Source organism: Giraffa tippelskirchi, chromosome 4 (genome assembly GCF_054371585.1).
Source record: "Giraffa tippelskirchi isolate mGirTip1 chromosome 4, T2T-mGirTip1v1.2.pri, whole genome shotgun sequence".
Classification (NCBI taxonomy): domain Eukaryota; kingdom Metazoa; phylum Chordata; class Mammalia; order Artiodactyla; family Giraffidae; genus Giraffa; species Giraffa tippelskirchi.
Window position 1 is genome coordinate 30,448,758 of NC_137278.1, and position 23,545 is coordinate 30,472,302.

General features: G+C 42.2%; 3 protein-coding genes and 1 pseudogene across 7 annotated transcripts in view; 2 read left to right on the forward strand and 2 right to left on the reverse strand.

Annotated features, from left to right (window-relative positions):
* Window positions 1-3,573: 3,573 nt before the first annotated feature.
* On the reverse strand, window positions 3,574-11,771 carry SF3B6 (splicing factor 3b subunit 6). The gene is made up of 4 exons (XM_081592657.1): window positions 11,461-11,771; window positions 8,643-8,761; window positions 4,006-4,144; window positions 3,574-3,834 (listed from the first exon to the last, which is right to left on the reverse strand). Exons 1-4 carry the CDS (start codon window positions 11,488-11,490, stop codon window positions 3,745-3,747), a joined length of 378 nt encoding a protein of 125 aa, XP_081448783.1. The 5' UTR covers window positions 11,491-11,771; the 3' UTR covers window positions 3,574-3,744.
* A 60-nt stretch (window positions 11,772-11,831) lies between these two features.
* FAM228B (family with sequence similarity 228 member B) overlaps window positions 11,832-23,545 on the forward strand; it is a 43,820-nt gene continuing 32,106 nt past the window's right edge. For 2 of the 5 annotated variants that reach the window (XM_081592639.1, XM_081592647.1), the window contains exons 1-2: window positions 11,832-11,918; window positions 23,086-23,183. The gene's annotated coding sequence lies outside the window, so the exon portion shown is untranslated. Of the gene's footprint in view, window positions 11,919-12,458; window positions 12,682-23,085; window positions 23,184-23,545 lie in introns of all 5 variants that reach the window. The other 3 variants (XM_081592640.1, XM_081592645.1, XM_081592643.1) reach the window with 2 other exon arrangements.
* On the reverse strand, window positions 11,869-18,977 carry TP53I3 (tumor protein p53 inducible protein 3). Its single transcript, XM_081592636.1, has 6 exons — window positions 18,896-18,977; window positions 18,492-18,634; window positions 15,622-15,889; window positions 14,437-14,649; window positions 13,348-13,544; window positions 11,869-12,564 (listed from the first exon to the last, which is right to left on the reverse strand). The coding sequence occupies exons 2-6, from the start codon at window positions 18,627-18,629 to the stop codon at window positions 12,382-12,384; spliced, it is 999 nt and encodes a 332-aa protein (XP_081448762.1). The 5' UTR covers window positions 18,630-18,634; window positions 18,896-18,977; the 3' UTR covers window positions 11,869-12,381.
* LOC145544485 (large ribosomal subunit protein eL30 pseudogene) lies at window positions 16,438-17,831 on the forward strand (annotated as a pseudogene).

Here is a 23,545-nt window from a genome sequence, read left to right on the forward strand (position 1 = left end):
AGGTACCTATTGTACTTAATGGGCCTTGTTCTATTCTTATTTTAATTTTAAAATAAAAACTACCACCAACCCTCTAAGCAGCCCTGCTGCTGTTGCTGCTAAGTTGCTTCAGTCGTGTCCGACTCTGTGCGACCCCATAGATAGCAGCCCACCAGGCTCCTCTGTCTCTGGGATTCTCCAGGCAAGAATACTGGAGTGGGTTGCCGTTTCCTTCTCCAATGCATGCTTGCAAGCCAAGTCACTTCAGTTGTGCCCAACTCTGTGCGACCCCATGGACAGCAGCCCACCAGGCCCCTCTGTCCACGGGATTCTCTAGGCAAGAATACTGGAGTGGGTTGCCATTTCCTTCTCTACTAAGCAGCCCTAGAAGGTAGGTTACTGCTTGCCACTCACCTCACAGGCTCAGAATTCTCTTCTGAGTAACTGTAACTAAAGGAATATTTTGTCCAAACCCCATAGCTTAGTCATCAAATGCTGGATTTGAGCACTTCAGGTGATTGACCATGAAATCTACATTTGGACTTAACGAGATGAGCTCCCTTCTTGGAAAAGATGGAAAAGTGCACTTTGTGCATCTAAAGAAATGATGATGTGTTATGCTTCAAAGCCATACACTAACTCACATTGGGACATTACTTTTGATAATAAGTATGTACTTATTTTCATCTAGATTTGCTCTAACTTTACACTGGAGCATTACTTCTGAGAAGAATATGATTCTGAATTTGTTTCCATTTATGCTGCTTATTAATATTTTCCTCTGCCTTTACTATAACCTACCGGAACTTCCAGTTAGGTTTTAAAACCAGCCCGCTGATTGATATGGGTTATGTATGTCAGGGGAGCCCATGGCAATGTAGCTAAGAGATTTTTCTTTCAGTTGGCATGAGTGAGAAAAACTCTTGGCCATCATCAGGGTTCTTCTGTCAGTGATGTCTTAGAATTGTTTCAAGACTGAGGGAGGGGCAAGTGCTGTTAAGTTTCCTTCATAGACTCGTTGATAATACATCACAAAATGTGTCATGTATGTGATATGACACATCTTGACTATTTTATCTATCCCTTTTGTCTCCAAAAAGTCCTGGCTGTATTCCTCTGCTGAGGACTGATGAGCTAATAAAGAAGCACTGCTTTAAGATGGAGAAAATGAAATGAGAAAGGGGCTGGTTTGCTTCCAGTCACCAGTCCCTGTGCTCACCTCTGTGGTGGGACCAGACCAGTCAGAAGGTGCTACACTCACTCCTTTCTGGGGTGTTTCCTTCAGAATGTCTTGGTTCCTCGCTTTCCTCAATGATACAAAAGGCCTATGAGAATTTCTAAGTCAGAATGTATAAAAGATTATCATCATGTTTTCTGCTGTGACACCAATAAGATAACTAAAAATAGCACCAAGGACCATTTCAGGTGCCCATTATGGATTCAAGTAAAAGATCTCAGTCTAGAATATTCATAGCCGAGGTGGTAACAGGAGACACTAAGAGGAGGAGGGAATAAAAGCAAATACCTACTGGCTAGCACGGGGAGAGGGTAGGGCGCTAGGCTTCACAGGCCCTGCTTTACTGACACTCTTAAAAGATAACACAGAAAATTGTGATGCAGTATGACAAGGGTTTGGGCATCATCCTGTGAGCCACCAAAAGTTGTTAATTAAGCAAGAAGGTGATGATGAAATATATGTTGTATCAGTCATTTTTAAACTTTTAGTCAATGAATTCTCTATTCATACAAAATCTTTCTTGGAAACTTGAAATTTAACCTACATGGATGTAAAGCAGCTCTGGCACATGTGTGTATGTACATACATGCACATGAACACAATCATTCCCCCTTTTTTTTAAGCTCCCCAGGTGGCTTCGATGTCCCCCTGGATTTATTATTATTTTTTTTAATGCGGACCATTTTTAAAGTCTTTGTTACAATATTGCTTCTGTTTTATGTTTTGTTTTTTTTTGGTCACAAAGCATGTGGGATCTTAGCTCTCAGACCAGAAATCGAACCCACATCCCCTGCCTTGGAAGGTGAAGTATTAACCACTGGACTGCCAGGAAAGTCCCGATTCCCTGTACTCTTAAAAGCATTTTGAGAAACTGCACCTTCAATGCCTGGTGCAGAGGACTGGCTATAACTATGTCCTCAGCATTTCAGTACACACAGAGAACAGAGCAGGGGCTCAGTATGTGTCCACTGAATTGTTCTTGTAACGTAACTGGAACTGGCTAAAAATTTCCAATTAGAGGGCATTTTTTAAAAACTCTTAACTTGAGGTCATGAAATTCAACTAACAGATATATAATCCAAATGACAGACCAGTTATAATTGTCAGGAATTCCCCCTTGTTACTAATTTAAAACAACTTATATTAGGGGCAAGTCAGTCTGTACACAAACCACACTGTAAGTAGGTCTGATTTATTTTCCCCTTACAAAAGTCTTTTAGAAAATTATTTTTATATTTATAAATACCTAAAAGCACACTGAGCATTATAAAAATAAGGAACTCATAAAAGCATTCACAAGAAAATTACAGCTATGGCTCCTTTGTCATCTGCCTGCCCTTCTTAGAAATGACTCTTTTCTACTCTTTAACAGTGCTTTCAAAAGGCACTCAGACAGAGTTAATAAATAAGACAATTATTTCTTGATTTTCAATAGTAGGCTTTGAGAAGACAGTACAAAAAGTATAAAATAGTCTATTTTCTTACAGTAATGATAGATTTCAAAGCTAAATGCATTTAAAAGTAGAATAGGCTTTGTCCATTTAAATGATTCAGTGCTTGTACCTTTCAAATTGATTTTGGGTTATAGTTATATACAAAACAATTAGTCCGTATTTCTCCATTTGGCCCATGCCTACACTATAAAAAGAAAATTATAGCTATCTCCTCCAAGCTGCTGAGCTATGATGAATGTGGTAATAAACACGCTATTTCCATGCCATGGGAGTTTGTGATTATAAGACTAAGCATTAAGTATCTTATTTATAGCAAAGATATACTATGAGCTCAGGTCCAAAATATACACAGACACTTATTAACTAAAGGGAAAGAATACATAAATACATCTTAAACATGTAACAACAAATACCACCACCCTGGCAGCTTGCTCTCACATTTCTAACAATGCGTTATCATCTGAATGACCATTTCTAGAATAAACCTCTAAGGACAAGGGTACCAATACTGACAAAGGCATTTGACTAACTGTAAACCAAGTATCATTCAAATGTACTCGTGTGGTTAATAACTAGTTGTTGTCAAAAAACATTTTATTCACTCACTCAACATGATAAGCTTTGGTTTCCTTATCTGCAAAATGGAGATGCCCACCTTCACTGAGTTATTATGTAGATTTCATTATTAACAGACATTCAATAAGTAACAATACTCTTAATAAGTTCCCCTGATGGCTAAGCACTGGATTGGTCACTGGTGGCATTGAGAATATCAAAAGGTCCCCATTCTCAAGAAGTTCAGTCTCTAGGACCACCTAGAATAATTCTTGATATGGTTCAACTGCTGTTTTATTTTTTTTCTGGTATAATATAGGAGAAATTTTAAGAAAAAACACTGACATGTTTTACCAAAAGCTACAAGTTTATTAACATAATATATTCTAACATATATCAGTTTCAAGTGGGTCTTTTTCAATCTCAAATAAGAAATCACAATATTCAGCATTTAAAGAAAAAAAAAAATAGTGGTGGTTATTCATGGGTTTTAGTCCAAAGTGAAAATGCAGAAAACATTTACTTTGGTGGATCTGTGTTGATGCCGTATTTCTCCTTAAGAAGCTTCAACTGTTCTTCCTTCTTCTTTGTGTCCATCTTCTGAAATGCCTGAAAGTGTGGTAAGGACCAAAGTTAACAGTTACCAACTTACAGTCAAATGAATTTTACCAATAGCACTAGCTAGAAAAGAACTCTGGAGATACATCTCCCCTAATGGTACAACCCTCCACTAACTCTTACATGGGTTCCCCACGTGATGAGAACCGTGGCTGTACTTACCCTGTTGGCATTATAGTACAAAACCACAAGGTATCTGTTACAAACATTGAATCCTGACAGGTGATCACATGCATTCTTGGCATCAAAGATGTCTTCATAGACCACATAAGCTGTTCCTCTAGTTTCAGGTGTGTTTCCCCTACAAAGTTGAATTGGACTTAATTAAAATACACATTTACCTGAAAACCTTTAGGGGAAACAGATATTATGGACAGCTATGCTGAATAAGCCTTTAATTTCTTGAATTAGGTAATTTTTGTTTTTAAGTACCATATCTCAGGTGAAACTTACTATATTAAGAATACTAATATGGTTACTAAAACAATATCAGCAAAGAACCAGCTTGAAACTTTCAGTCTTCATGTTCACTACCCTACTAAGAGAGAGCAGTCCTCATGTTCACTTTCCTACTTCTTATACTAAGAATCAATTTTTAGTCTTATACTGTTAAGTATAGTACCTTAGAAGTGATAGCTGTTATTACGATGTCTAGGATGCAGCTTTTCTTACTGTGCATTTATGCAACAGAAACAACACGTTTTGGTTATTTACCACAGTAGTCCCTTGTTTCTAAAGATTTTGATTTTCTCCCTCACTCTAATTTTAGTTCCAATTCTTAAACACAAGACAGTCTCCATCAATGTAGGAAACAAACGTTTCTGGGTAGTATTTTACTAAAGCTTATAAAATCCATAAAAATAAATTTTGTGTCTGTGGCAGGAGGTGGGGTTGGAAGGAAGCCCCTACCAAGAACATGACAAAATTAAAAACAGTCAACCACCATCCTTTATGACCAGGACAGGGTGTCCTCTGATATAAAGAGAGCGCTAATGTAGTTTCTTCCATTTCCCTTAGATGATTCATTGCCCTTTTAAAACACCAGAGTCAACTGCTAACCTTCACACATTCACTTTTAGTAATATCTGCACTTTTATGCATTACACAGCCCTCTGTAGCCAGGGAAAAGGGCTGGGTTTCTGGAGGGATTGGGTTTGAAGTGTGCTTGTTGGTGGGGTACCTGTGAGTCAGAGAAGAATGCTGGCACGTGGCTGAACATGGAAGCTCATGGATGTGGAGCTGCTTCTTGTGTAGGGAAGCTATAGGGCTGCCACCTCCTCTCCTCACACCAGCTTCAGTTAGGGGAGGAGCTAGGGAAGTGTGAGCAGCAACAAACTGCAGGTGGCAGATGGCCATGTGCTCATGAGTGGGGACAGCGGGCAGAGGTCCCATTCAGTTTATGCTCTGGTAAGCTAAAGATGGATATCCTCTTGCCTCCATCTGTGTTCCAGCCACCCAATGCAACTGCAGAATAAGGTTTATCAACTGCCACAGTGACCACACAGGGTCAAGGGAAGGCAGTGGGCCCACGGGAAGGGGGGGCACCTGCCTAGATTTGATCTAGGATGAGACTACAGTTTTGGGTCCTGGTCAGAGCTTGTGCTTCCTGTAAAAGGTAGAGGTGTAGGGGACTGAGGGGGTTGGAGGGTGCCAGGACCATAGAACGGTCTCACTTTGTCAGACTGCATGGGCCTGATGAAGAATTTTATTATTTTCTTTACTCATTGAAAGTAACAACTTTTAACTTTTAACCATTTTCAAGAATGCTTATTCTTGAAATACTGGGGAATACCCAAAGGAAAAAAACACTGTCCCAGTGATTTTCTCCAAAAGTCCACTTAATTCTTATTTTGGAATAAAACCATAAAAAAAAAAGTAACAATTTAAGTTCCAAAAGGGCAAATATGGTTTTTTTATTTTACTCCTACAGTGCTATGCATACAGCAAGTGCTAATAAGCATCTGAAGGGTAGAGATCTACTTCTTCCTATCAGTTCTCACACACATCTTTTTTCCAGGAAGCTAACAAAACAACAGCATCTCTCTTTTTCCTCTTACATCTTCTTAGGAAGTAGAAGAGGGACAGGCACTAAACCCATTTTAAAGATGCCCCCTCTCAAGTGCCCCAGCCCCTAATTATCAACCTAGTATCTTGAGATCTACATTGTAATTTTAATTAAAAATATATATTTGGTACCTACTATTAATATGTTAGGTGCTGAGTCAACAGTATTTTCTTTCTTTGGCCACACCACACAACTTATGGGATTTTAGTTCCCTGACCAGGGACTGAACCTGGGCCCTCGGCAGTGAGAGCTTGGATCTTAACCACTGGACCACCAGGGAATTCCTGCAACATTGTTTTCTTGATCAGTGGTAAAAGCTTAAAGTAAGAATAAGGAGATCTACTCATGGAACAACCTCTCTGAGCTTCAGCTGTTTCATGTGTCAAACAGTGACATCCTACCTCACATGTGGTTTTAATACACAAAAGATGTAACAAGTATGAAAGAGCTTTAAAAAGTTCAAAGCACCAAGAGTCTACTACATGCCAGGTAAGCTGACAAATCAGCCGGGTTTGCCCAAGACTGTCTAGGTCTGGGCACTGAAAGTCCACTGTCCCAGAAAACTCCTTGACTCTGGGCAAACTGAGAAGGCCACTCACCCTTACTGCTGGGTGCCACAGAGCATGACCACAGCTACAGGACAGGAAATATCTGTTCCTCAATCTATAACTTAGACCCAAGTTCTTACACACCAAACTTTTATGAATTTATTCAACAAATATACATAGCGTTCTTTCTACATGACAGGCGCTGGAAATCCAATAGTGAAAAAGATGAGCATCATCCCTTCCTTCAAGGGGCTCTTTTCATGCAGGAGAAAGATATTATGTAAATGAATACAAAACAGTTGCAGTTAATGAGAGATTAATGGGAAGATAGGGGTTACTTTAGCTACGGTGGTCTAGGAAAACCACTCTGGCATTGAAGCTGAGACCTGAAGAATGAGAAGCCAGAAATGAGATGAGCTGGGTGGAAATCCATCCCAGACAGCAGACTGAAAGTTCTAAGGCCCTGAGCTACTCTGCAATCTTCATCTTGACTTAACTCCACTAATCTCTTAATTGAGTACTATCAATAAATTTTGTTGTACCTTCATAAATACACTGCCACTTTCTATATTATTCACTTACTTACAGGCACCAGGTGCTTAACATGTGTCAGGCACAACAAGAGTTGTCAACATAAGTGAAAAGAATATATGGTTACCTGCCCTGGAGGAGTCCAAAGGCTGGCAGGAGCCACAAGTGAGCACACAGTCAACAGCAAAACCATGTGACAACTAAGAGGAGAAGCTACAGGAGCACAGAGAGGGGGTGGCTGATGCACACTGGGAAGGAAATACTTAAAAGTGTGAACTATCTAATTTGATCCTCTGGGAAATTCTTCTAGAAAGATTTGATATCATAGATAAAGCTCCAGAAGATTAACTATTTTGCTGTTTCATATGACTAGCAAGTACCCAGTTAGTATTTGAACCAAGTTTATCATACTGCCTCCATGTTAAAAGCTGAAAGGCACTGTCCATTCAGATTATCTTCTATGTGAGGAAAAAGCCAGGCAACTTATCTAGAGTCACATGACATCCTGAAGCTGAACCTTGTCTCTTGAACCTCAAGTCAAGGGATCTTCTGTACACCATTCTTGTATGTCTCAAACAGGAGTTCTTAACCTGGAGCTCATGTACCCACTGAATCACATGTAAAATGTTGTGTGTATTCTGCAGAAAGGGCCCAAAACTTTTATCAAATATAGAAAAAAAGAGTTCCTTAAAAGGACAGCTGGTCTACAACATTTCATTTTCATCTCTGTTTTGAGTACCAATGATGGTACATTTCTAGCTCTTCCTTTACTTTTTGGAGGAACAGTGATCACTGAAAAGGAGAATCCTCAAGATCTCAGAGTCCTAAAAGCCAAGAAGGAGCTCTCAAGTCATAAAAGAAAATGTGTTGAGAAGGGATATTCCAATGGAAAACAAAACCTTTAGAAATCCTCTTAGATGGACTCCTAGTTAACTGGCTCATGTATACTAGTTAAAAGGACAGCAGCTGTGGTACTGTGCAGAGATTCAATTTAGAATCACAAGATTTTATCACTAAAGAGCTGGGTGAAACTAGAAAAGTATTGATACTTTTACTCTCTGAGCTTTAGTAGCCTCACCTGTTAAACAGACACTCTATCACTTCCTCACAGGGTTGTAATGTTGGTGATGCAAATAAAAGCACCTATTAGGACAAATGGCATACAGCAGATGTTCAACAGATATCATTTGAAGCCCCAATCTTTAGATTAAATTAAAACATGGATTTATAATTACTTTGCCTTATACTTCTAAATCTTCAACAGAAAGGTGTAGTTGAAAAAAAAATCATTTTTCTGTTACTTTTATATCTCTTTACACAACTTACTCAGAAATTTTGGAGTCAGTAAAGGAGATGGTGAAGACTGTTGAGAAAATTAAGAGTAACCACAGTAGAATACTTCTTTACAAATAGTAGGTATATAATAAATGTCGGTTCTTTTTCTTCCCATCTGTTGCCCTCAAACCACTCATTACAACTTCATGCTCTCTATAATTTCACAACTACCATTCTTGGCTTTCACTGAGTTGAATAATGAGGGTCTCTAGGCTGTCTCCAGCCTCTTGGTGAGGCCCTCTGTCAGCTGTTAATTCTGAGATTATAAATCACACCATCATTTCTCTAAATGACATTTCAAAAGTTTCAGTAAGACTCACACTCTGATTTGACGAATAGGTCCATATTTCCCAAATATATCATACATTTCTTCAGCTGTGATTTTGTAAGGCAAATTTCTTATATACAAAATCCGATTTACTTCTGGTGGAAGTCGAATCTAAAATGAAAGATAATGAATGGGTTATCATTATAATCAGAGGCAAGAGTGCTACCATTTGAAAAATTGTCTCATAATACATTCTAAAAAAAGATACATAATTTTTATACACCAAGGATAAGAACTGTAGTCTGACATTAATGAAAATGGCATACTCTTGGGAAAAGCAACTGAACACTGGTTATAGGGAGGGTTGTTAGTAGGAACTAATAAGAGGCTATTACAAAATCCAGGACTTCCCTGGTGGCTCAGATGGTAAAGCATCTGCCTACAATGTGGGAGACCTAGGTTCAATCCCTGGGTCGAGAAGATCTCCTGGACAAGGAAATGGCAACCCAATCCAGTATTCTTGCCTAGAAAATCCCATGGACAGGGGAGCCTGGTAGGCTACAGTCCAAGGGGTCGCAAAGAGTCAGACATGACTGAGCGACTTCATTACTACTACATTACTACAAAATCCAGGTTTTAGTCACTACAGGTAAACAAAGATATCCAACCTCATTTAAAAGTCCTCAATGCTACAGACATTTGTGGGAAAGAACAAGGGAACTGTTTCCTGTTTGCTGGATAATAAAACTCCCACTGATGACCCTTCTCTGGTCTCAGAAACTTGTTCTATCAATGATCCTCTCTCTCCTTTGAATTTATAGCCTTTTCCCCACCATTGGCTTCTTTTATTCCTCACGTGAATAGTTGCTTATATACTCCCAATTGTCACACAAAATAAAACACTTTGGATCCCTCTTCATTCATTCAAATATTTAGTGAGCACCTTTGTTATATATATACATTAGGATTACAGAATGACGGGGAAAAAAAAGAGCTCTCTACTTACTTTCCCATCTTGCTTTTTTTCTTTTCTTTCAGTCAAGCATCTGAAAAGATGCAGTGTGTATACTCACTGCCTCATATTCTTTACTTCAGGACACTCATTAACCTACCAAAATCTAGCTCTACCCAAGCACTCTGAGGAAAATTGTTTTTATGCACTAAGACCTTTCACTTGCAGTGTTCAATTCTCATCAGCTCCTCTGAGGCTTCTGACACTGTTGACTATCACCTTCTTGACTATTCCTGACAATCTATTGCCTTGGATTTCTCCTAATTCTCTGGCTAGTAGTCCTCAGTCTTCTTTGGCCATTAAAATAGGATTTTCCAAAGAGTTTTATCTTTAGACTTCTTTTCTTGACTCTCCATATACTCCCCTTAACTCTACATTCCTTTGGTCTCTTAACTACACATGCCTTCCACACTAAGTCAATAACTCCCAAATATGTATCTCCAGTCCAGATTTCATTCTTGTGCTCCTTGTTAACACACTAAATACATACTGGACATTATTAATGTGCACAATAACTATTAAACCAGCATCTATTTCAGGCATTAACAATAAAGTGTTGTATAAATGGAAGAACAAGATAACTTATTCCCGGCCCTCAAGCTATTAGTGGCAACAAATAGTAAACAAGTACAATCAAGTTTTAGACGTTAAGATTTAAGATTCAGTTCAAGTAGATAATAAACACTGTCAGACGATCACAACATACTTCTCTAGTAAATCTGCTTTCTGACTCTGCAAGACACTGTATCACATTTTCTCCTCTTTCCTCAAACCTTACCATCACCACTCCCTCTGACATCTGAGTTGAACTGTATCCTCTCTTCCCTGCTCATCCCAGGTGATAACCTTGGCTCTTGCTTATTAGAGAAAACAGATATAACCAAATGGTAAGTGCCTTATATTCAGTCTTCATTTATCCACATTCATCCACTTTCCCTCTCACTGCTATGATAAACTACCCCAAACTACTGAATTTAACTCATCTTTCTCCTGAAATATTGGCATACAAATACACCTTATATCACACATCTTTAAAAAAAAGTTAACTGTCATCCAACTTCTATTTTCATGAAAACTTGTGGAAAAGCTATCTCCATTTTCTCAATTTCTACCTTTTTTCCATCCCACCGTATTCCACGTTTATCCACTGAAAAATGATTATCATCGAAGTTACCAAAAATCTTCAACTCACCATATTCAATTATGTCTTCACCTTAGTATACCTCTCAGCAGCTTAAAGCTGACCACTCTCTTTCTCGAGACAATTTTTCTTAGGTTTTCTTAACACCCCACTCCTTAATATTACAATGTAAGCAGCAGGTCTTTTTTTTTTTTTTTATTCATTACTGTATCTCCAGTACTTAAGACTAGTGTCTGGCACATAGTAAGCGTTCAATAAATATGACTGATTTATTGGATCCTCTCTCAAGTCTGGAACATACTAAGGTGCTCAAAAAATATCTCTGAAAACATTAATGAAGGATCCAAAAATTCCATAATCTGAGGATACTTCCAGGTTCCAGCTGCCTGTTAAGCGTTAAGTGATTTATGGGGGGTTCAACTGCGCTACCGACTTTTAGGCCGAGGAGAAGATCCTGATGCCAGATTCCAGGTACACGTGAAGCAACTTAGGCTGTTAACATTATCACTGACACTAGGATAACAGACTCAAAAGCAACAGTGACGGAAATGTGACTCAAGGAGTACATCCCTAAGGCCGGGACCAGGATGGAATCTCCCCTCTGACAGGTAACTTCTGATCCTTCCCGCCGAAGGGACAAAGGAGGGCCAAGAATGCTCTCTGGTCAAGCCAGCAGCCAAGTGCTCCCCCTCCTCGGCAGAAGTCGCCGACACTCACGTTCGCCCTCTTGGCCGCTTGCATCGCCATCTTGGCGGGCTGATGAAGTTACCGCAGCAAACACTTGAATTCCTCCGCACTCCTCCGGAGCTCGCTCACTTTCGAGCGCCAACAAGGAATCAATCAGATGCAGGACATCAACATCCAAACCCCGCCGGAAGCTGTTCTAACTCGCCAGAATCTCACCGTCTCACGCCGAAACGTGCTGACGCAGCCTACGCTTACAAATAAGACTCCAGAGCAAAATGGGTCTGAGGTACTTAACAAGGCCGAAGGTTGAAAGGCGAGAGTCCAAGGCACTTCCGGGCTCTGAACCGGAAGGGGCGGGGCCTGGGCTTAAGAAGGGGAAGTGTTCCGGTCGGGGAGGCTCTGAACTGCGGAAGTTGGCTGGAGGGGGCGAGGCCTGAAGAGAGCTCCGGAAGGCGAAAGTGGGCCTCACGAAGTGGATCTGCACACTGGTGAGTTGCGGGAGACGACCGGCAGTGGAGTAGGGTCCCGGGCTGCAGGCCGCGCGCTGCGTGTGAGGGGACGTGTGCATGCGTCCGGGCCTCTGACAGTGCGTGAAGCCGAATCTTCAGAGTTGTGGCCGACACTGTATCTGGTACTCAGAAACCCTGGCGCTAGCGCAGGTCTCCGAAATTGAGCATGAACTGAGCAGGCCTCTACTCTAATCTCCGCCACTATTCCTGTCCCGACTCCCACCTCGCCCCCCAGCCGGCGACCGCAGTCCACGCGCTCCTCGTCAAGTCCACTCTTTATTTCCTTAGACCGGCTTTATACTGATAATTTGAGGAGGCTAGGGGAGAAATAGGGGGCTACAGGCGAGCCTGGAGTGGCGCCCGGTCGTCTGACTGTGTAGAGTTTTCTCCAAGTTTGCTGTCGGAAGACTGGAGGTGGCCTTGTCTTGTACTACCCCCTTCTTCACTGGGGCAGCTCCAGGACGATTTTGCCCACGTTCTTGTTAGTCTCCATGTACTTATGGGCTTCTTGGATTTCAGCCACGGGGTAGACTCTGTCCAGAACCGGCAGTAAGCGTTGAGGGCCCTCCGTGGAGAAGTGGGGCAGAATTTGCTCTGTGAAAGCCTTCACCAGCATCTGCTTGTACTTAAGATAAGGAAAAGAAGACCATCAGCCTGAACGGAGGCCTTTCTTTGTCACTCCCCACCCTGCTTAGCGTTTCTGCTTTATCTGAAACTTGTACACATCTGAAGTCACACAAGGGTATGTAATAATCACGTCACTCCTAGCATGTATGTGTATGCCTCTAGATTTGTAAGCTCGGTTCTGTACCAGGTAAAGATCAAAGCCTGGAGAAAATATTAGTGACACTGAAAGCTGAAGGACTCTTTTTAAATAAAGATTTCAAGCAGGAGACAGTCACAGAGAGGACTTATATAGGCTCAATTCAAAAGAGATGCTTAACTCCTGTTATCCCCTAGCAGGTGTGAAACCCTGTGAGGAAACATTCCCAAAGCTGGCACCTGCTGGAATGCCACACGATTTCAGGAATGTATAATCTGTTAAAGGTAGAAGCATACTAACCTTACTTACCTAAGAGGTTTTCTTAGCACACTGAGAACAGTTCTGCCTTTGCAAACAAAAGTCTTGGTACTGTTAGAAATATTTCCTAATATAGTCAAGGCTTTGTTCATTTTATTTGAAGTTTACATCCTATATTAAGTATTAGCCACCCTCTTTCCAAGATGTTGAGGCCTTCATCAACCAATTTTAATTAAGTTCTTGAAATTAGGTTACCAGTTTATCCACAGGGGGGCAGGTTTCTATAGGTGCTCCAACTTAATATGTGATCCTTTCTCAGGATGTGAATGAATCACACTTTTCTGGATAATAGTTAAATCACATGTTTTATTTTCATCCATCACTCACCTTTTTGTCCCTAGATCTTAGAAGACTGGTGATCAGACTTCCCCTTTTAAAAAGTAGCTTTGAAAACAGAGGCCCACTGATGACAGCTCCTCCCAGCAGACCATAGAGAACCCAGCGACCATCAAGAGCCAGGCAGTTGACGTTTTTCTCCCAGTAGGAACCGCCTATACAGTCTAGAATGAGGTTGACTCCAGTGCCTTTCACATGAAACACAGATTTGTGATGATAGTCAGAATCAGAAAGATTGGTGCAAAAGAAGATTACATGGCATATTTGTGGAAATATGAGTATAAATATATACAAGTGCAAGCAGTAAATCTATAGGTTGGAACCCAGAACATTGCTTATAGAACCATGGTTGTAAATGGAGTTTAGAGAGCTGAAGTCTATCATATATGTGTAACATAGTTCATATTTTATGCTCCCTGTCACAGCAAGAGGGAAATGGGGCAACACCATGATCTGGTATTTTCCCTGACCTCCACATAAGTAGAGACCCACTGGCACCCAGGGGAATAGGGGAGATCCACCCCAGCCTACAGGACAGGCTAGTCCATATCTAAGTTATGAAGTGACTGCACAGGGTTCTCTGAATCATGACTTTGCTAGCTTTCTTTTTAACTCTCTTTTTGATTCTTGTCAAAAAATGGAATGGGATGAGCCAAATATAAACAGATTTGGCTCTGGCATATAGAGGCATACACATCTACTTACCCACTTAGGGAGCTACCTACGAAAGCCTACTATGACCAGCTCCAAACTAGTTTCTGCCCCTACCTCCTTTTAATTCACTACAGGGTAACAGGTTGGGAAAAAGAGGTCCTGAGTAATTCCAGACCAACTCTGTGTGATTATCCCCTTTGTAAAAAGCATATGAATCATATCACTTACAAGAATGCCCATGAAAACCACCTTAGTCCTAAATACTGCCTGCCTGTCTCCAGTGGTCAAACAGTAGAGTACTAGAATTTGGCCTGGGCAGGTGTTGTGCTTTTAGCAGAGGGAAAACAGATCCAGAAGCAACTTTGTGGCTGATGAGAACTGTATTTATCTCTGAAACTCCTGCTGAACTGCAGAAGCTTTGTTTACCTTTAGTGAATTTCAGTGTTGCTTCAGAAAAATCCTCTTCTTTGTAATTGAATCCAGCAGCTGCTCCGAGCTTTTCTGCTATTTGAAGCTTCTGCTGGGAACCAGCTGTGACCAGAGGAGTAGCCCCAGCCATCCGGGCAAGTTGGATGGCAGCTGTGCCCACACCGCTTGCTCCGGCATGGATTAGCACAGAGTCTCCAGCCTGAACATTTCCTGTGATAGGAAGTATAGGAACCATTTTCTTTACTTTGCAACTGCTATACCTTTACCACATAGGTTTATTTTACTGTGATCACCTGGCCCTGGGACCACCAAATGTCAAATCCCCTGCTGTCTTTTTTAAAAATTATTTTTATTTATTCTTTTGGCTGCATTGTGGCATGCAGGATCTTTGATCTTCGAAGCAGTATGCAAATTCTTATTTGTGGCATGTGGGATCTGGTTCCCTGACCAGATTGAACCTGGTTCCCCTGCATTGGGAGCGTGGAGTCATAGCCACTGGACCACCAGGGAAGTTCCCATCCTTCACTTGAGAGTGAAGCAGCCAATCTCACCTTGATGCTCTTAGGCCACCTTGGTATGTCTTCTGTCCATCACAGCTCTACCACCCTTCAAGTCCTTCTATTCCAGAAAGCCTTCTCTGACCTTCGCCCATACCAACCTTTCTCACCTTAAGCTTCTGTTGTAGTTTGTAGTTAGAGACAGGGCCACCCTTCCAAACACTGTGGTTGTCTTCCCAGTTACACTGACTTCCCCAGAGGCAGAGACCCTCACATGAGCTCTTGGCTGGCCTCAGTGGGAGTGAGGAGGAATTAAAGAGTTGGTTGAATGGCTCCATCTGCTGCACTAGAGCTTAGCAAGACTGAGAAGCTGGGACTACTACTGGGCTTACCGTGTGAGGACTACTACTGGGCTTACCGTGTGAAGATGCACACAGGCCTTCTATGCAGTGCTTACCAGGTTTTCTATTTGCTAACCATGATTTTCAGCCTCAATATCAAGCCATTGCTACATAGTATGAGGATCTGATACTAAGTAGGGTGAGATGCTGGGGTTGGCTGTTGCTCAGTGGCCAGATCAAAGCTGCCCTTCAGGACTGCTGGGTTTTGAGGTGGCTGAGTTACAAATAAATGAATAAATTGAACTATGCTGTATGGAGTGAGCATGGGGTGGGGTGGTCCTTACCCACGAGATGTAATAGCTGGAAGGCGGTGAGCCAGGCCTCTGGGATGGCTGCAGCCTGGCACATGGTCAGTCCTGCCGGGATGGGCATGAGGAGCTCTGCAGGGACAGTGACGTACTGAGCCTGGCCCCCACCAGACAGCAGAACCATGGCTGGGTCTCCGACCTTCCAGGATCCCTGGCAGCCAGCTCCCAGCTCTGCCACGTGTCCAGATGCCTCGAGTCCCAAAATGTTGCTGGCTCCTGGAGGTGGGGCATACTGGCCTTGTCTCTGCAGAAAGAGGACACACTAGGTAGTAAGCATGATCAGAAATCTGTGTCAGCATCCCTGGCCTTCTTCCCATAGCTCCCATTCTCCCCCTTTAAGACAAAATTCAGGGTAAAATTAGGTTTTTTAAGTCAAGAAAAAAGAGAGGAGAGGTAATTTGTTTCACACCAAGTAAGAGACTGTAGGTCCCATAATCAGTGGATGTCTAACTTGTGGTATCACTTCCAGTCCTTATATCATCTAAACCCCTTGTTTTACAAATGAAGAAACTGAGGCCTGGTCAGGGGAACCAGGGTAGCAAAACAAGTTAATAGCAAGACTAGTAACTAAACCATGGGCTTCCTAATGATATATCTCATATATCAAGTGCCAGGCTCTGTACTCACACCTCACAACCACCAGAGGCCTGAGACCAGAGGGACTGAACTAGGAGTGGGCATCAGAACAATTTGAGATGCTTTTTCAAAGTATCCATGCCTGGATCCCCACCCTGTTTATTTTGAATAAGTGCCCCTGTGATTCTGGTGTACATTTCTTAATCACTTCAAAAAATGCAGGTGGCCCAGTTTAGTGCTTCAAGAAGTGAGAAGAAAGTTCTTAAGAGCACTGTCCCCTGCCAGCTCTGGAACCCTCAGAGTGGAAAGAATACAGACTCGGGAGCCTTAAGACAAAGACCTCACTCTGAATCACTGCTCCCCTGGTTACTAGTGTGTGGCTTTGGGCTCATTGCTGAATGTCTCTGACTCTGTTTTTTATCTGTAGAGTACAAATGGTGAACAGGATTGCCTGAGGAACGGTTAGGATTCCCGATTTTCACCCAGGAGGCCCAGGTTCAACTCCTGGTGTGAGGATGCCAACCTTTGAGGCTGGACTTCCCTAGTGGCTCACACAGTAAAGAATCCACCTGCAATGTAAGAGACCTGGGTTCTGAAAGGTTGTTGCTGAACCACGAAAGACACCAGGATTCCTGGCCTCTGGAAGAGAAGAATTTAATCTGGGGCCATTGACTAGGCTTGATCACTCAGAGCTTTTGTGTAATCAAGTTTTACTAAAGTATAGAAGAGATAGAGAAAGCTTCTGACATAGACATAAGAAGGGGGCAAGGAGTGCTCCCCTGCTAGTCTTTAGCTGGATGTTATATAGCTACTAGCAAGCTGTTAATTATAGAAAGGAGATGTCTCAAAACTCAGCACCAAGCCTCTCGCCCACAACATGCATTTTGAGATAACATTGGCACCAAGTGAGTCATCCCAGGCCATAAAACCATTGACATGAATCTTGAAGAAAGGCAGGTTTCCAAGTAAATATATAGTTTCATTAACATAGATTAGGAGAACAATATATGATAAAACATGCAGGTTTGTCAAGTTGGTTCTGAGTCTTAGGCAGAACCAACTTGAATACATAGTTTATTAACATAGCTTAAGACAAACATTTCCATAAGAAAAACGCGTTGGCCTTTCTCGCTCCCCCGCCATCTTGGTGGCTGCTCTTGGTTGCGGGCGTCCCGCATCTAAGGCAGGAAGGTGGTGGCCGCAAAGAACATGAAAAAGTCACTGGAGTCGATCAACTCTAGGCTCCAGCTGGTTATGAAAAGTGGAAAGTACGTGCTGGGGTACAAACAGACTCTGAAAATGATCAGACAAGGCAAAGCGAAACTGGTCATCCTCACCAATAACTGCCCAGCCTTGAGGAAATCCGAAATAGAGTATTATGCCATGTTGGCCAAAACTGGTGTCCATCACTACAGTGGCAGTAATATTGACTTGGGCACAGCATGTGGAAAATACTACAGAGTATGCACACTGGCTATCATTGATCCAGGTGATTCTGATATTATTAGAAGCATGCCAGAACAGGCTGGTGAAAAGTAAATCATGTACAATTTTTCGTTAATAAAACTGACCAGACTGGTTTTAAAAACACTATGAAAAAAAAAGAAAAACACATTGGTTAGCTCAAGGTTTGAGAAAAGTTCAGATGGAACCAGGTTTCATTATGGAAACAATTTCAAGAGAAACCTTTTTAAATTTGTATAGAGAAGGGAAAAATTCTAACACCTGTTTGTCTCCTCTTGCCACTTAAGAGAGAGAAAAAATGTCTGACACTTGAAGCCTATTTCCTCCGTTTGGAGACCCCTGGCCTTCCTGCCTGTTATCCTCTCAGTTCAATCCTGGGTCAGAAAGATACCCTGGAGAAGGGAATGGCAACCTATTCCAGTATTCTTGCCTGAAGAATCCCATGTACAGAGGAGGCTGGTGGGCTACAGTCCTTGGGGTTGCAGAGTCAGGCAAGACTGAGCTGACCCTTGCACTTTTTCACTTTCAAAGGAGAAACAGGGAGGTCTAACACCCACCCTGCCAACAAATGTGGAAGCCTGAGCAGACACACAATGGAGTGACACAGGGTGGCCTCTGCTATGCACATACCCCTTTATTTTGTGTAAACAAGGGAGGCTAAAAGGTTCTAGTTAAAGAACCCCCAGGAAGCAGGTCATGATGAGCGTTAATGGCAGTGCTTCAAGTCGCCTTCATCTGTCTGGTGAATGTTTATTAAAGACCACGTTGCCCTGCTCAGTTCCAGCCGCTGCCAGACCCCTGGGTACCTGGAGTAAGTCCGCCCTGTTCAGGGCGCTGGCTGCCACCTTCAGGAGGACTTCACCCTCGCCTGGGCTGGGCTTGGCCACTTCCTTCAAGTAAAGATTTTCTGGTCCTCCCGGCTTGTCAAAGTGCACAGCTATCATGTTCTCTGAGGACACACAGGGTACAGCAAAGTTCTTTTGAGGGGCCCAGTGCTCCGCTGCCGGCCAGCGGCCTCCCTCAATCCGTCTGGTCGCAGGCCCCTGCTCTCCTTCCAACGAGGCCCCTGCCGCCTCCAGGCCGACCCCGCGCGGAGGGCGCAGACTGGGATGGGGGTGCAGTAAAGCTGGTCGCACCAATTGGCTGCGGGCGGAACAGGAAAACACTGAAGAGCATGAAGCAATTTTCACTCTGAGTTGGACTCTCCTACCTGTCTGGATCGCTGGAGCCTGTGTGAGCTCCTTACTTGCTCCAGGCCTGGCCCCTCTGCTGCTGTTGCTGCTGCTGCAAGTGACAGGGCGCGGTACTGCGCGCCGGGTGGGTCCTAGGAGCTGTACGGCTGCACTCTGGGTAGTGCAGGGGGTGGGGTTGGCCGGAATCAACCCTCCCCTTCTTCCTTCTCTCTTGAAGATGCAAAGCTAGTGACGGCAAATCAGATTTTCGTGAATTTTGAGCTTCTGGAATCCAGTCCTTCCCTTGGTTTAGCGTGAAATGCTGTTACAGCACTCAACTTTGAGAATCCTTCCCTCTCTCTAAGGGAAGTAGAACCGGAACTCTTGGCGGGCGACCGGTCCATTTCTCAGCATGGCCAGACTTTTGGCCCGTTTGTGCTGTCAGTCTCTTTCTGCCCTTGGTCTCTGGAGTAAGGTGGGCAAGCAGGGTGCTTCTTAGAAAAAAGAGAGGAGCACTGGGAGGAAAGGGAGGATAAAAGCAGTCCTGGGATTCTTTAAACTTCTGGGGTTTCTCCTGTCTTTCCTGAGGATGCGGGAGTGGCCCCTGGAAGATGCTGCCCAGTGAGGGAATTTAGCCTGGTTAAATAAAAGCCGTATAAATGCTTATTACATCAGGGTTTCTCAACCTGGCCACAATTTGCATTTTGGGCTAGATAAATTTTTTGTTTTGGAAGACTTCCCAGTGCAGCGTGGGGTGTTTAGCAGCACCCCTGGTCTCCACCCACTAGATACCAACAGCACCCTTCTCCAGTTGTGACAATAAAGTCTTGACATTGCTACATATCCCCTGGGGAACAAAGAAAAGCCTGCTCCTGGTTACAAGCCACTGTATTAGAAGAATGCACATGTATGTGCACCTGTATAAAAAGATAGGTAACTTTTATTTTTTTGCAGTGCCTTATAATTTGCCTCTTCACATGTGTTCTCTTATTTGAGTTTTATGACACTTCACTAAAAGGAAATTGAGATGTATCAACAGAAAGATTGATTTGGTTTCAAGGGGCACATAGCTGATGAGTGTCAGAGCCAGGAATCAAACTCTTCATCTCCTGGTCCTGCCCTAGAGTAAAAGGAAAGGCTCTGGAGTAAAAGGAAAGGCTGCCTGGGGCAACCATCTGTACCATCAATTACAAACTCGCTTTCTGTTTATTTACATCCCTCTCCTGAGCACTCCTCTTGCAGGAAGGCTACCCAAATTACATGTTTTTATAAGGCCTGTTTTCCAGAAACGCCTGTCAGCCACTGTCCCTCCTCTTGTCATCTGTGTCAAAACCACTATTGCAAGAAAAGGGACAGAAGAAGCCCAACAGTGTATTCAGAGGGAAGGTCCATAGGAGGCCTTTTCTGGAAACTTTGTGGTATTTTTTGCTACTTTTTTGGGGGTAGGCTTGAGTGTCTCAGAGGGACCATGTCCCAGGGAGGGCAGGAACTTCTACTGCTGACTCCCTGATAATTAAAGAATAAGACCCAGGGGACTTCCCTGGAGGTCCAGTGGTTAGGACTCCATTGGTGGCATGGATTCCACCCCTGACTGGGGAACTAAGATCCCACAAACCACACAGAGCAACAGGCCTTATAAAAATATGTAATCGTCTGTCTTTGAGGACACTAACCTCCCAAAGGGTCAGCAGAGAGCTCTGCTGGAAACCACAAAAACAGGTTGATTTCCTTAAAACATCCCTGCTCCAGCCCCTTTTTGTCAAAATATAAGTTGTGGAATTGGGTGATAAATTTTAGATGACTGGTTGCATGGCAGAATTTGACAGTCCACATCTCTGGCCTTAGAGGGACTCCCCACAGGTTCACGTTTTAGCAGAACAAGCAAGATCTGTGTTAGGAATGAAGTGGAAGCATGTGTCCCAGAAACCCAGCTGATGTGAGGGTACAGCTGCTGCTGCTTATCCTGAAGGTTAAATGGGGGTGAGGGCATAATATCTCCCAGATGTCCTCTGAAGGGTTCTGTGTAAACCAGCAGCTTCTGCGGTAACCAGGCCCAAGCCTGGGCAACCTAGCAGCTCAGTGATGACAACTGGTTCTTGCCTAGAGGAGGTGGGGCAGTTCACCTCGGTACCATGCCAGCTTCTGTGCCTGCAGGACTTTGGGCTCTTCCTCCCCTCTCTCCATGGGCACTCCACCCTGAGGTTGGAGGGCAAATCTCAGGAGCAAGGACTCAAGAAGGCTCTAGGAAAGGAAAGAGCTTGGAGTCAGCTTTGGTGGGGCTGCCTATTTGGTTACCTGCCTCTGCCATCTCCCTGGGGACCCATCTGTATGACTCAGGGCCCAAGACAGTTCTTACTCTAGGCAGTGGTCTTCGTAATTTTTTATTCTCAATAGACAAAAAGCACTTTTAAAAGTTGTGTTCCTCATATTTTTAAGTTGATATCTAAAATCTTTCATTGTACATTTAAGGTAGTACAAAAAATATTTCTGGTCATAAATTCTGACATTTAAAATTTATATCAGGCTTTTAAATGTATCAAGTGGAGTTGGATTTTAGAGCAATTTGATGCTATAATCATCTGCTAAAAAATACCCAAACAAGTTCTTTAACAGTTGGAAGTTATAAAATTTCATTTTTTCCCAATACTTGTATTTTCATTCTACATAAAAATCATATCCTGCTATATTTTATGCTTTATTGATCATTCTTATCTGCAACAAAATATATGTAACCTGACATTAGTTTAAAATTTTCTGTGATTGTAGGGCTATAAAGTGTTAAATTTATTCTGGATTTACTTATCATTACAATGTTATTAGTTCACAGCTGATCAAAACATTATTTTGAATTACTTTTATGTTATTTAAAGTATTATTTTAGGGGAAGTCCCTTTCAGTCCAGTGGTTAGGACTCTCTGCTCTCACTGCTTAGGTCCCAGGTTCTATCCCTGGTCAGGGAACTAAAATCCCACTGGCTGCATGGCGTGGCCAAAGTAAAAGTATTATTTTAAATATTAATAATTATTGAATATAAAACTTTTATTGGACTGTTGGTGGGGTTGAATTTTTCCAAATAATTATGTCATCTGTGGATGAATATTAATTATTGCTCAAATGAGACTGGTTTCAGCATTAGTCTTTTTCATTTTTATGGACAAGCTCTGAGAAACCTAATTTGCATAAATTAGAAGGGAAAGAAATTTCTTTATAGGAATGTCAGCCAATTATTTGAATACCTCTGAGTTATATGATAAAAACCATATAAGGATTTATCATCAAAAATTATTTTCAGTGATCTATTAGCTGGCAACTTAAGTCTTCCTTCAGTTTTGTTGAAAGCAAAGATTTGGAAACCATTCAACCTGTAAGGGATTAGTTACCCAGTCCTATGTGTTGTTCTCAGCTTCTGGGATTATTGCCAACAAAGCTTTGCAAAGATTTGTCATATGATTATTAATTATTTCTGCTTCTATTTCTTAGAGGCCCCTTGTTTAAACTGATATATTCAGGAGGATGTGGAAAGTAAAAGTGTTAATTCCAATACACTTTTGCTAAGACAATTCTTTGGACCAAATCCTTCTAAATGTGTTTGTATTTGGGGGGCAGGGATGAATTGGTAGGTTGGGGTTGACATATACACAGTACTATATATAAAATAGAAAACTAATAAGAATCCATTGTATAGCACAGGGAACTCTACGTGATACTCTGTAATGATCTGGGAGTAGAATCTAAAAAAGAGTGGCTATATGTATATGTATAACTGATTTACTTTGCTGTACAGCAGAAACTAATGGAACATTGTAAATCAACTATACTCCAATATAAACTAATTAAAAAATATGTATATTTTAATTAACATCTTGGCATTGTAAACTTAACCCATTTATCAACAACATCTGTGACATTCTTATTGGCAAAGCCGGCCGCCATTGTTAAACTAATCAGCAAACTCATATTTCTATCAGAAAAGGTTTCTCATTTTTCAAGTAATCATGTTATTTCATGTCCTTACGATAACTGTCTTGCTTCTGAATTTTAAGAAGTGTGGGTAAGACGACGAGTCCTTCTCTCCTGGATGAATTAGGATACAAAGATTTTCACTATTTCTCAATGATGCTCTTTTTGACTCTTCTTCACATATGATGTATTTTTTACAATACAGGATAGAAGAGCTCAATAAGTTTAAAAATAATTGAGAATTTTCCTTTCCTTTGGTACCTTGCAGTTCTTACATTCCAAGCCAAGTATTTACTGGGGCTGGATGAGAGAAGGCCTTTCTTTTGCATACTGGGAGAACTGGCATTAACTGCTCAATCACAACAGGTAAATTTTAGGAAAGTACATGTGGAAGTTGTGGACCTGGGGGAAAAATGAATCTCTTGAGTCCGTTCATGCCTGTATGTACCATTTCAAGTCTTTGTGAACTATCAGGACAAAAATTTTCCTTGTTCGGAGACCCCTGTTTCAGAATATCACCTGCTCCCTGGGCATCTCCAAAGGGAGCTGCCATCGAAGGGTCCCTTTTGTGGGTCTGAGTAGCTAAGCCCGACTGGAACTTTGTGGTAAGAATTGTAGGAAGCAACTAGACCGTGCTACATAGGAGGACTCTAGACAGTGAGGCATTTGCCTTGATGAAGTTTATGAAAAAGCCTCCCACTCAGCACCCAGCAGTGCAGTCTGTGTGT

Excerpts from the sequence above, each read along its gene's own strand:
- TP53I3 (XM_081592636.1), bottom strand. The coding sequence starts at position 18,629 with ATGATAGCTGTGCACTTTGACAAGCCGGGAGGACCAGAAAATCTTTAC. Across the intron at positions 13,545-14,436 it reads AACACTGAAATTCACTAAAG|GCACTGGAGTCAACCTCATT; the intron begins GTAAACAAAGCT and ends TTCATGTGAAAG. Across the intron at positions 12,565-13,347 it reads TAAGATCTAGGGACAAAAAG|TACAAGCAGATGCTGGTGAA; the intron begins GTGAGTGATGGA and ends CCTTATCTTAAG.
- SF3B6 (XM_081592657.1), bottom strand. The coding sequence starts at position 11,490 with ATGGCGATGCAAGCGGCCAAGAGGGCGAAC. Across the intron at positions 4,145-8,642 it reads CCTATTCGTCAAATCAGAGT|GGGAAACACACCTGAAACTA; the intron begins GTGAGTCTTACT and ends TCAACTTTGTAG. Across the intron at positions 3,835-4,005 it reads TGTACTATAATGCCAACAGG|GCATTTCAGAAGATGGACAC; the intron begins GTAAGTACAGCC and ends CCACACTTTCAG.